Source organism: Dipodomys merriami, unplaced genomic scaffold (genome assembly GCF_024711535.1).
Source record: "Dipodomys merriami isolate MVZ:Mamm:240054 unplaced genomic scaffold, mDipMer1.0.p SCAF_12, whole genome shotgun sequence".
NCBI classification, from domain to species: Eukaryota; Metazoa; Chordata; class Mammalia; order Rodentia; family Heteromyidae; genus Dipodomys; species Dipodomys merriami.
This window is the reverse complement of record NW_027202493.1, coordinates 14,836,870-14,849,704: the sequence shown is the minus strand read 5'-3', so window position 1 is coordinate 14,849,704 and position 12,835 is coordinate 14,836,870. Positions and strand designations below refer to the sequence as shown.

The following is a 12,835-nucleotide window of genomic DNA, read 5'->3' as shown; positions in this document are numbered from 1 at the left end:
TCTGTTTAATACCTAGTAGTGTTGCTTATCTTTCCTTGTGAGGGAATTTTTGACCTGTGAAAAGATTTGGCAAGGGGAGGGAAACAGCACTCAATTAAATTTCCAATTCACAGCTCTCCTGGAAATAGGAAGAAATAATTATATTTGCAGTAACACTACAGTTTCTGTCTTTGTGTTCTGTTTAAAATTAAATTTCCTTCATTTACATCCATGTTTTGGTGTTAGCTGTGGAGCGGCACCTTTTTGTGACACCTCTGTTTGTTCAAGCTCAGTTCTCTTATCTTGTTTCTTCACAGCTGTAAAATGCAGCATGAAAGACATTTAGGGGATCTTTTGTGTTTCCAAGTTCTTTGAAGCATCAGCTCACCTGTGAGGAGTACATTACATTGTTCCAGGTTGTCATGTCTCCTTGCCATCCTGCCATCGGGAGCTGGGAGAGCATATACACTCCACATACCAATCCACACATTCCTCCACTTCCTGTTGAGCTTTAATTTAGTACTTGACAATTTTTGCTTCTTGCCTTTTTTTTTGGTCCTAAGGCTTGAACTCTTGGGCCTAGGTGCTGTCTCTCAGCTCTTCAGCTCAAGGCTAGCACTCTACCACTTGAGCCACAGCACCACTTCTGTCTTTTTCTGTTTATGTGGTGCTAAGGAATCAAACCCAGGGCCTCAAGCATGCAAGGCAAATACTCTACCACTGAGCCACCTTCCCAGCCCATCTGCTTCCTGCTTTTAAACCAAGCTGGAAGTTGGGTTCGAAAAACTTCTCCACATCAATAAGCTTTCCTCTTAGAAACCTATTTTCAGGAAAAAAAAATCTATGCAAATAAGAGAAATTACTGATGTAATTCTTGACATTTCTCACACTTAGTCACTTATCACCTTCTTTAAAAACAGGATTGTAGTTAATTTGGGTCCGAAAAATAATCGTAAGCACAACTATTGGTATACTAAGTTATAACTTGCTAAGAGAACACAGTTGCTTTGTCACATATACCTAACAAGCATATGAGCTTTTTAATTTGTGTTTTAGATTTAATGTTTCTCTAAGTATTAAAAACATGTTATTTAATATCAGTTCTGTTATGTAATTCATATGTCTGTTAGTGACTAGGAAATGTTGGTCTTCTATTTTCTAATTTGCATTTCACCATACATTCACCATAAAATTCCTTTTTTTTTGTCGGTCATGGGGCTTGAACTCTGGGCTTGGACACTGTCCCTGCGCTCTTTAGCTCAAGGCAAGCGCTCTACCGCTTGAGCCGTAGCACCACTTCCATCCTTTTTTATGTCCACTATGACAGGCACTAGTCATTTGCTTAAGAGACCTCATCTATATGTTAATGAAGAAATACAATCTTGTGATACTGAATTCTGTATATTTCTTCATCTGTCTTTGGACCGAAGCTATTTTATTGGTTTGTCCTTGCTATTCACAAAACAACCTCAGTATTCCAACTTTTGACTTAAAAAAATAGCTTACCATTAATAATTAATTTTGATTGTTTTCAGCATTATTTTTTAAAGTATTTTAAACTACCATCTCTAAAAAACAAATGAGTAGGGATAAGAAATTCCATCTTTTCTGTAAAACCAGTGGGTATAAGTCAGCAACTAGTAAAATCATGTTTACTTGACTCAATTCAAGAACTAGATCGTTACTAGTTACCTTTGTTACAGTTAGTCAGCTCTGTTGCTATCCCATTAGCTACTGAAGGGCATTGTTTAAATGATGGAAGTCCTGCAGTAATGACTTTTTGTCCTTCTTTGACTTTCTTTCACTTTACTTTGATCCTCAGAGTTGCAGGCAGTCTGATACTGTACATGCCTTCAAGTGGGAAGGCCTATTATTTACCCTGATAGCTGAAATGCCTTTATCCAGTGGAATTTCAGGTCTTTTGTATGATCCCACAATGGTACTGTTGGTCTTTCTCCTCCCAGCTCATCTTGGATATCTTTTATCTGTGAGGAATCTTTTTTTTTCAATGCAGAGATTTTTTTTTTATTTCAAGGCCTGAAACGCAAGAAGTAAATTTTAAAAATTATATTTCAGTCTACATTTACTTACCAAACAGGTTTTAATTTAAATAACTTCAAATATAATTATATGTTTAGTTATTTTTTTATTGATACTTGATAATTGCCCATATTTACAAAACACAATTTCCCATTCTAGTACCTGTTTATTGTGTGTAGTGATCAGAACAGGACAATTGGCATATCTCAAAACCTTCTCTACTAGCCATTTTGAAAGAATATGATTGTTTTTACCATCAGTAATATAGTGTGCTATAGACATTAGAAATTATCCCTCAGCAATTCTGTACCCAATCCCCTTCTCTTCACCTTTCCATCCCCTCCCAAACGCTCATAGGCTGTGGAGGTCACTCTTTGATGTCTCTGGAATCCTTTTAAGACAGCATAGAGAAGGAAATGGTTCCTTTGAGTTTAGTATTTTCTTCCTATTTCCCTCCTTTCTAGTTCTTTTTTTTTTTAACAATAATTGTGCATCTAGTCCTTTGTTTTAAGCAGAATTACATGCATTCCTTAAGAAACCATACTGAAGGGCTAATTTTGCTTGAAAATAGCACATCTTGAGTTCTGTTTAGCTCTTGGTATCATAAAGGTGGGTTTTGTCCCACTGACAACCACATCCATTGATCTCTAGATCTTTCCTTGGCTTAGTTGCACTTTTTCCATTGTCTCTTCCCTTGTTACTTGTTTACAAAGATACATGTTTAAAAATTAAAAGCAACATTTTAAAAGGAAGCTCTTTGATCGATTTATTTTGGCTTAAATTGTATTTTATAGCAAATATTTATTGCCTCCTGTTTAATTTACAGGCAGAACACAGTTTTGAACCATTGTGGCAAGAGGCAACATCACATGTTTCTAGATACTTGTGGGCTCTTTTAGATAGAGAATTATCTTGAGAAGCTGCTTTGTTCTCCAGAAGAATGTTATATAGAATGTGGGGAGGGGGTCTGTCCTTCATGCAAGGATACTACATTGTTTTGAGAGTTCTTTTCCCCTTTGCTATATACTGAGTTGAACCTTGGTGCTCAATAAATTTTTCCATTTTTTCTTTTTAACAGATCTCCTGTTTCCCATTGATATTACCTTGGTCAAAAGAGAGCATGATTTTCTGGACAGAGATGCCATTGAGGCTCTATGCAGGTAATGGACATGTTCTATTTTCATTTTCTTTTAAAAATAGGGTACTCATCACTAAGGTTTGGTAGTGATCTTGATGTATGTGTGTGTGCCCAGCTTGAACTCAGGGCCTGAGTGCTGTCTCTGTGCTTTTTTTGCTCAAGGCTAGCACTCTGCCATTTGAGCCACAGCTCCATTTCAGGCTTTTGGCTGGTTAATGAAAGATAAGAATCTAATGAACTGGGCTGGCAAACAGTGATCCTCAGATCTCAACGTTCTGAGATGCTAGGATTAAATGCATGAGCTACTGGAGACAAGCCAGATTGGATCTTTGATTAGCAAATGGTATGCTGACTTCCTTTGCTTTAAATTATAGGCCTTTTCATTGAAAATAACCCAGGATGCTGTTACATAATACTGCTATTAAAATAGTACTCATACTGACATAAGACATATTCAATACCATTCCAGATTTGGCACCATAACTGTATGACTATAGAAACAGGGAAGGTTTTTTTCAGTATGGAAACTGGGAATAGCTAATATAATTGAGTATACAGTTCCAAGCATGTAACCCAAAGAGAGTAAAAGCTGCTGTTGAAAAAGTAGGAACAACACATTCAGAGGGATGGTGTTATTGACATTGTCAAGCCAGGACCAACCTCTGAATCACAGGAAAGCTCCTCAGAACCAGGAGCTTCCTCAGGTTTTGTAAGGGTAGGATTAAGTAGGCTGTAAAATAACTCATCATAGTTTTTAACATACCAGGAGACAGGTAGTAAAGGAACACTGATGTGAACTGTGAATAAAGCTGTCAGAAATCTTCGTCCACATGCTGGTGTCTCTTCAATCTCAGTAGTTGTGGGATTAATGAAGTGGAAGCAATAAAATCTGAGACCAGCAATGATGGGACCCTGATAATCCTTTTAAACCCTGCATGATGTTTTTATTCATCTTCATTCGACCTTTATAATTTTCTCCAAACCTAAAACTCCTTACATCTGAGTTCAAGGTGAAAAGAAGAGGAATAAATTATCCATACACCAAGGTTATATAGATAGGGAAATAATGTAAAGCCCCTTTAATTTCACTATTTATTTTAACTTAGGGAAAAAAAACCATCATTAAGGTGCAATAATATCCAGTATTTCATTTTTCTTTGTAAGCAAAGAATTCAGTAGAAGCTCTGAGAGCACTCTTTCTTTTTTTTTTTTCTTTTTTTCTTTTTTTGGCCTTACTTCTGTAATACAGTGTTATCAGAAGCAGCTAACTCAAGCAGTGGTTTTAGAGAAAACATGGATTGTTCCTTTAGAATGGTATATGGAAAAGATTAGATTGCATGGTTTTTACTATGGAAAACAATGCATTGTTAACCACAGAAACTTTTCTAGTCCAGTTAAATAACTAATTAGAAGTATCCAGGATATGGACACATTTTTCTGAAAGAAACTTAGTTTTGAGTCCTACACAGAAATGAATAATCGCATCATGGATGAAAAAATACCCCAGTGCAGTTTAGGGAAAAGACGCCTGCATCTGGAATGTGAACTACTGCAGACATTTTTTAGATGTTTTCATGCTTAACTCTAGAGCAGAATTAATTTATTTTCAATTCATCACTGGTGATAGTGCATACGAATGAGATCACTCATAAGACGCATCTTAGAAACTATCTAAGCATTGCGTCAGTTCATCTGTTTCACACATTTTAAGCCACGTAGGGAGTGAGTCTTCATGGCAGTAGCAACAGCTTAGGAATTTCTGGGTCAGAAAAATAGCACTGCAGCAGAGCATTCAAATTCTTGGCTTTGTTAATACCAGTTTGGAGTCTAGTTTTCCTTTTATTGAAGGAAAGAACCTCTTGTGCATTTTGTGACTTATACTTGCTTTGAGTACACTGGAGAAGCGACCACCTATTCAAGAGGATAAATCTGTGCGTTGAGATCCTTTATACAATACAAAACATTAAAAGCAACTCGATCTACATGCTCTTCAGCTAGGCGTGTATTCTGGTTGGACTCAAGTTTGTCATGCATAAGAGAACACATCCCAGATTAGCCTTGGGAAGGAAATGATGCACTGTTGGATGGATGTCAAGTGCTTTAAAAATCCAATGATCAGACCCAGCTTTGTAGGAAGGCTTGGAGTTGGGTTTTCTTTTTTAAAAAGAAACATTTCAAAACTTACATTAATAGTAGTCAATGTTTTTGTAATGGCAAACACATGGTCCCTTCTCCAGGTGTTCACATAAAGAGACAAAGGGCTGGGATATAGTTCAGTGGCAAAGCACTTGCCCAGCAAGTGCAACGTCCTGGGTTCAATTCCAACACCAAAAAAAAAAAAAAAAAAAAGAGGGAAAAAAATAAAGGTAAGCATAAGAATGACAGTTCATTTGGTAAGCAACTAAGAGACAAAACAGATCTCAAAAAAAAAAAGTGGAGACCACACACAGTGGATTTCCACACACAGTGGAAGCATATTACAAGTTCCTCAAAGTCTAACGTAGTTGAGAGGCTTCGTTCGCCAATTATGTGATTTTTTTACCTCACTTGCTAGTTCTACTTATTCCAAATACCTGCATAACTCAGTGGTAGAGTGCTTGCCTTGCATACATAGGCTCTGGGTTCAATCCCCAGCACTGCAAAGAAAGCAAAAAGCAAACCAAAAAAAACCCCCAAAAAACCCCAAGTTTATCCCTGTGCATTTCTGAGAGAACAAATAGCAATGCTGTAGCATAGTGTGAAATTTCGCCTTGTGAATTGTGGAGTTCTTTCTCTACTAACAGATGTTTTGCTGACATTCATCTTTTTGTGTTGAATTATTTCAAACAATGGATTTTTATAGCAATTTTTTATTGTGATTAAGTGATTACATAAATTTTACAGTATTGTGAGATAGTGATACTTAGTTATAGTCAGAAACACATTCTAACTTTTATGGGGCAAATTGTCGAACAATTGATTTTAAACATATATGCTACTACGGTCAAAGAAACTTGGTTTATAGATTTACCAAGTCTCAAATGATTTCTCTTACCAACATCACTCCTTCTCCTTTCTCCTGAGCCATATTTTATACACAGGTGTTACAAGGGAGCCTGGCAGTACCCTAGCACTCTGTTTTATTAAAAATACTAATATTCCCCCTGTAATCCCCACTACTCAGGTTGCTGAGATCTGAGAATCTCCATTCAAAGCCAGCCCAAGTAAGAAAGTTTATGAGACTGTTATCTATAATTAATCACTAAAGAAGCCAGAAGTAGAGCTGTGCCTCAAGGGCTAGCCTTGAGCAAAAAAGCTCAAGAAAAGTGCCCAGGCCCTGAGTTCAAGCCCCAAGACCAGCACCAAAACAACAACACAACTTAAAAAACAAAACAAAACAAAAAAACACTCATATTCCTAAAACATTTGCAGGTCGTGCAACTCCTTTGATCCAAATCTGGAAGGAGTTACCGTCTCATAACATTTTTCTGCTTAGGGCAGCAGCAGATAGACTGGGCTTTTATTTTACTTTTTAGACAACAATGATACTAAAATACAAAACTTGATAATGACCAAGAATTACAATTATTAAGTCTGCACTTGGTTTTAAAATATGCTGACTTCAAATAGAACAGAAATGGCAGCATGTTTAAAGGGAAGCAAGTAATTTTGTTCCTTTATTTGTGATGCTGGGCTTTGAACTCAACTTTGCACTTACTAGGCAAGTACTCTACCACCTAAGCCACACTCCCAACCCCTTACAGATTTTCTTTTGGGGTTATTTTTCAGATAAGCATCTTGTGGAATTTTTTTCCCCCAGGCTGGCCTTAGACCACAAGTTCCTCTTACCTCTGCCTCCCACATTGTTGGGATTATAAGCATGTAGCACTATGCCTAGCAGCAAGTAATTTCTTGAAGCATTTATAGTAATTCCCAAAAAATACTTTTTTTTGTTCATTTTTTATTGTAAAAATACTGTACAAAGGGGTTACAATTACGTGAGCAAGGTAATGAGTCCATTTCCTATTATTGTTGCCTCCTCCTTTGTTTTCCCCCTACCATCCCTTCCCACCCACCTCCACATCTACCCCCTACCCCCAGAACCTATCTTGAGAATTGGAATGATTTTTTTTAAGTTTTTACTTGAAAAGTTTCCTTTTTTTCTTTCTACTTTTCTACTTTTTCTTGTTTTTATTTTGAATACAACAAGGCTGAAAACAAAAGTTCTTGAATTCCATGTTGTTAGCCCATCCTGAGCTCCCTCCCTCTTCAGAACAGGGTATCTGTTGCCCAGGAGATAAGGCCCACACATTCCTGTGGAGCTGAGCCCTGGGAAGGAGGGCTCTTTGATGCTTCTGGACAGATGGCTGATGATACCAATGCTTCAACAACTCACTTAAACAATCCTACTAAGGATTTCTGCTGTCCCCATATTTTGTTATTACTACTTGTTTTAGAAATTAATGCAGAAAAAAAAGAAATTAGTGCGGAAGTGTAGTGATTTGAGTAGAGACATCATATTTGAATCTGATGTTGGTGGGCTAGATTTATGATCACTCCAAGCCCCATATCCTCACTTACAAAGGGAAAATAAATCAAATTATCTATATCATAGAGTTGTGAGAATGGAGAGGTGGAAATACTTGACATTGTGCTCCATTTGTCTAGCTAGAAGTATGTTTTAAAAGTTTTAATTGGGAAGTGGCGCTGTGGGTCAAGTGGTAGAGCTCTTACCTTGAGCTGAAGAGCTCAGGGACAGTGCCCAGGCCCGGAGTTCAAGCCCCATGACCAACAACAACAACAACAACCACAACAACAAAAAAACAGGTCTCTGTGGCTCACACCTGAAATCCTACCTACTCAGGAGGCTGAGATCTGAGGATTGTACTTCAAAGCCAGACTGGACAGGGAAAGTCCATGAAACTCTTATTTCCAATTAATCACAGAAAAAGCCAGAAGATCTGTGGCTCAAATGGTAGAGCATTAGCCTCAAGCAAAAGAAGCTCAGAGATAGTGCCTAAAGCCTGAGTTCAAGCCCCAGGACCAGAACAAAAAAATTCAGTTAATACAATAATTGCACATATTTATGGGGTACAATTTGATGTTTCAACACATGCATATAACCTTATAATGAACAAACACCAGTAATTAGCATATCCATCACCTGGAGCATTTATTATATATTTATTTTTTGTTTTTTATTGTGCCGGTCCTGGGACTTGAGCTCAAGGCCTGGGTGCTGTCCCTGAGCTTTTTTGCTCAAGTCTTCTACCCCTTTGGCCACTGCTCCACTTCCAGCTTTCTAGTAGTTAATTGGAGATAAAGAGCCTTAATCTCATAGACTTCCTTGCCTGGCTGGCTTTGAATCTCCATTCTCATATCTCAGCCTCCTCAAAGGCTAGGATTATCAGTGTGAGCCACTGGTGAGCTGGCTTATTTCTTTTATTGAGAATATTTAAAATCCTTCCATCTAGCTACTTTAAATTACATCATAAATTAATATTAACTATAGCTACCCTACTTAGTCTGCCATAGAATGCTTGGATTTACCCTTTGTCTGTTTTTGTGCCTAGTAACTAACCTATGCAATCCTTCTTTCCATCTTCCTTTCTGAGCTCTGGTAACTACTAAGTCCATGTCTTTCCTAGTTAGAACTACTGGCCCTCTATAAGAAAAGCAGATCCTGTCAGTAGGCATTCATTCTCTGGAGTCCAAGAGAGACAAAAACCACAGAGAAAACCCAGAGGATAACTAGGATTGAAAGGTTGTTGGCCTGGTGTTACTGACATAAAAAGATAAAATTGAGCTTTGTTAAACAAGCCTCTTGGGTCTTTGTTGTTGTTGCTGTTTTTAAATCAAATCTAGAATTTGTGATATAAACCCTTTTCAACCCCTTAGGCCTCCATGCTTAGTAAATTTGGTTATAAACACCACTCAACCATTAACGCTCAAATAGAGTCAAGTAGGTATTTGATTACAGGTTTGATTAATGAATCCCAGACCTGAGACTAACTGTAACCATTCCGGAGTCTTTAAATCTTGAAAATATGGGAGAACTAAAACACTGTCGGTGGAAGCCATTGAAGTAATTGATTGATGTCCCTTAGAGAGGGACCTTTCACTGCCCTTAATTTCTAAGTCTGCAGACTTGTTCTTGGTTATTTGTTTTCTTTCCCTCCCCAGTTACAGAGAGAATTTTTCTGAACATAGACGCTCTGCGTTATCTCTGTTTATTCTCTAAACAGGCACTCATATAATCTAGGAAATCAAAGGCAAGCTTATCAAGCCAGCAGAAATACTTTCTATCCTGCGGCATCCAAGTTTTCTGTCAGACCAGTTGCAAGGACAGGATCAGGAAGATAAAGCCTGAAGAAGAGAATATGTGATCAGTTTGAATTGAGTGAATTAAATCCACATCCCACGAAAACATAAGAATTGTAATTTTAGGAAAAAGGGTGAGGAGATTTGAGACAGTAAAACAGACACATTAAAAGTTTATTGGCATTGATCAAGATGCATTGTATTCAAACTGATACTGAAACCCCTTTAAATTGAAAATTGGTTGAATTAAAACCACTTTGTACAACTAATTAAAGATAATAATAATATTTTTTTAAAAGATCCTTGGACACCCGTCACTGATGGCTCAACATATAGTCCTAGCTACTCTGAAACCTGACTATTGAAGCTCAAAGCCAGCCTGGGGAACAAAGTCCTTGAAACTTTTGATCTCCAATTAATTAGCCCGCAAAACTCTGGAAGTAAAGCTGTGGCTCAAGTGAAAGAGTCAAAAAGCTAAGGGATATAGCACTCAGGCTCTGAGTTTAACCTCAATTATCAGCATACACACACAAAGTTCATTGGAAGAAAGCTCAATGGTAATTATCATGATGATGTTAGAAAGTTCTGGAGCCCACTGGGCTATCATTCTTGAGCCATTTAGCCTGGCATATTTAGAAAGTCTTTTTGTAATCCTTTCATTATTTCATCCTGATTTTTTAAGTATTTCACTTCAGTAAAACCAAATATTTCCCCAGATTTTGTTTGCTTATTATTTTGTGGCGTTAGAGATCAAACCCAGGGCCTTACTCATGCTAGCCAAGTGCCCTACCGCTGAATTCCACCCCAGCCCTATTCTCCTGATTTTAGCTTCATGTTGTCTTTTGGTAGTAAGAAAGTTCACAATTATACTACAACTTCTGTGCCAAAGAACAGACAGTCTTTAACTCAATAGGCTTTTGATTCTTGAAGTTATACTATACAAATTACTTTTTACATAATCATCTTTTGCAATTGCTGTCAGTATAACAAATGCAATTCTCTCGTGAGCAGGAAGATATATAAAAGGTTGGATGTTAGCTGGGCTCTGTGGCTCCAGCCTGTAATGCTAGCTGCTTAAGAGGTGGCGTTCAACATTTATAAGATGATTTCTTTGTTGCTTTGTATGCCCCTCCCCCACAGTATAACCCCTGCTTTCACTGTATTTGATGTCCGTATAATTTGTGGAGGGGAAGGGGAAAAACAAGTCATTTAAATAAGGATACAGGTGGACCCGTACAAGTTGTCATGTCGAAAATGAACTTTACAACTTTGGTGGGGGGAGGGGGGAGGCTGGGAAGGGATGGGAAGGGGAAACAAAGGAGGAGGCTACAATGCTTGATAAGAAACGTACTCATTATCTTGCCCATCTAATTGTAACCCCTCTGTACAGTATTTTCACAATAAAAAATAAATTTAAAAAAAAGGTGGCGTTCAAGAGGGATCACAGTTTAAAGCTAGCCTTAAAGCTAGCCTTGATGTAAACATTTGCAACATTCCATCTCAACCAATGGCTGGTGAAGTGGTGTATATACCTGTATTCCCAGTTAGCCAGCTGGTGCAGTGTCACATATCTGTGACCCCCAATAATACTGGGAAACAAAAGTAGGAGGACCACAGTCTCGTCTGGCCCAGGCATTGAGACCCTACCTGGAAAATAATCAGCATAGAGGAGCTGAAGGTATAGCTCCAGTGATACAGGGCCTGCCTAACAAATGTAAGGTCCTGAGTTCAATCCCCAGGACTACCAAAAAAAAAAAAAAAAAAAGAAGAAGAAGAAGAAAAATTTAAAGGAAAAAAACGATTGAGTGCCAAAGACAACTCAGGTTTCCTCTCCATAGAGAAAAGTACATTTAAAATGACTGCCTAAAATAATTTTAAGGCAGATAACAATTATCAGAGATAACTAAGGCTTGTTTTATATGAGATAGAATATACTGTTTATATTGCCAGCATTTCTACTTGGTTCCTTATTGTTCTTGTCTCTGTAAAAGGAGATGAGCAGACCATTATTTCTTGGCAAAGAACAGATACCTGATGGCTCAGTCTAGAAGTGCATGGAAGCATACATTTTCTCACTGAAGTGTTTATTCCATGGAGAATTTGGGGTACCTGACCAATGCCACTGCAACATGAAATAATAAAAACTCGCATTTAAATGAAAAGCTTAAGCAATAGAAAGGTATTTATTTAAACAATTTACTGTGTGTGTGCACGCATGCGTAAGTGCTTGTGTACACCAATCCTGGGGTTTGAACTCAGGGCCTCTGCACTTTTGTACTCAAGGCTAGCACTCTACCATTTAAGCCACAGCTCCGCTTCCACCTTTTGGGGTGGTTAATTGTGAATGAGAATCTCACAAGCTTTCCTGCTTGGGCTGGTTTCAAACTGCAGTCCTCAAATCTCAACCTTCTGAGTGGTACCTGGCTTATGATTTCCTTTTTAAGGAATTTTTTTCTAATCAGCTATATGTATTGCTAATGAGTTTAAAGAAACTCATGTCAATTTGGAAATAATATTGATCCTCCCATCAAGGTTTTCTTTTTATGTTAATGTTATTTCTTTGCTTCATAGGCGTCTAAATACCTTAAACAAATGTGCGGTGATGAAGCTAGAAATTAGCCCTCATCGGAAGAGAGTGAGTATATATGAATATTTAGGGTGGAGGGTAGTGGACAAGTAGACAAACCTGAAACCAAATAAGTTTTGTAGCAGATTTTGTTTTCCAAACTTAGTTTCTCATTTCAGACACACTTCTGTTTAATGTTAAAATCCAGTCAGGTTTGTTAAATACTGTATGACTTTATATAATTAATCCAGTAATGAATGCATCCAGCCAATAGATTATTTTATCTACTGTTTTTGACCTGAAGAAATCATCTATTATTGTTTTTCCTAATAATCTTAATGCCTAGTGTAAAATAAAAGGATGACTTAATGAATCCCAGTGCATTTTACATTGTTATCCCCAGCCATACAGGGAAACAAGAGAGAAAACTGAGCTATCTATCATTCTTTAGGCACTCTTCTGTTTTCCCAGATAGAACATGAACAACATTTCAGAGCTGTCAAGATGAAAGCAAAAGAAGGCTGGCTTGGAGGATATTGAAGCATAATAAGAGATTTGGAGGGAGGAAAAGAACTAGGGGAGGAAGAGGACAAGACAGGACATCCCACACATTGCAGCCAGGATGATACATAGCTAAATGGGGTGACGGTGTTTTCTTCTGCCCTTTTATGAGATCTAGGAGAAGAGATAGGTGAAGTTGTAGGAGTGAGGATCACAAATTAGGATAAACCAATTTAATCAGTCAAAGAACATAGTAAAGATGGCTCAGAGTTCAAATTTTAATTATACTAGAGTCCTTAGCCTGCCAAAAG

At 37.7% G+C, this 12,835-nt stretch overlaps 1 protein-coding gene across 4 annotated transcripts in view; it reads left to right on the top strand.

The window, feature by feature from the left end:
• Positions 1–12,835, top strand: part of Dlc1 (DLC1 Rho GTPase activating protein) — a 436,178-nt gene that overhangs the window by 406,178 nt on the left and 17,165 nt on the right. For all 4 annotated transcript variants that reach the window (XM_070016284.1, XM_070016283.1, XM_070016286.1 and 1 more), the window contains 2 exons: positions 3,098–3,179; positions 12,029–12,092. In XM_070016284.1, the coding sequence (XP_069872385.1) occupies positions 3,098–3,179; positions 12,029–12,092 (146 nt within the window). The remainder of the gene's footprint in view (positions 1–3,097; positions 3,180–12,028; positions 12,093–12,835) is intronic.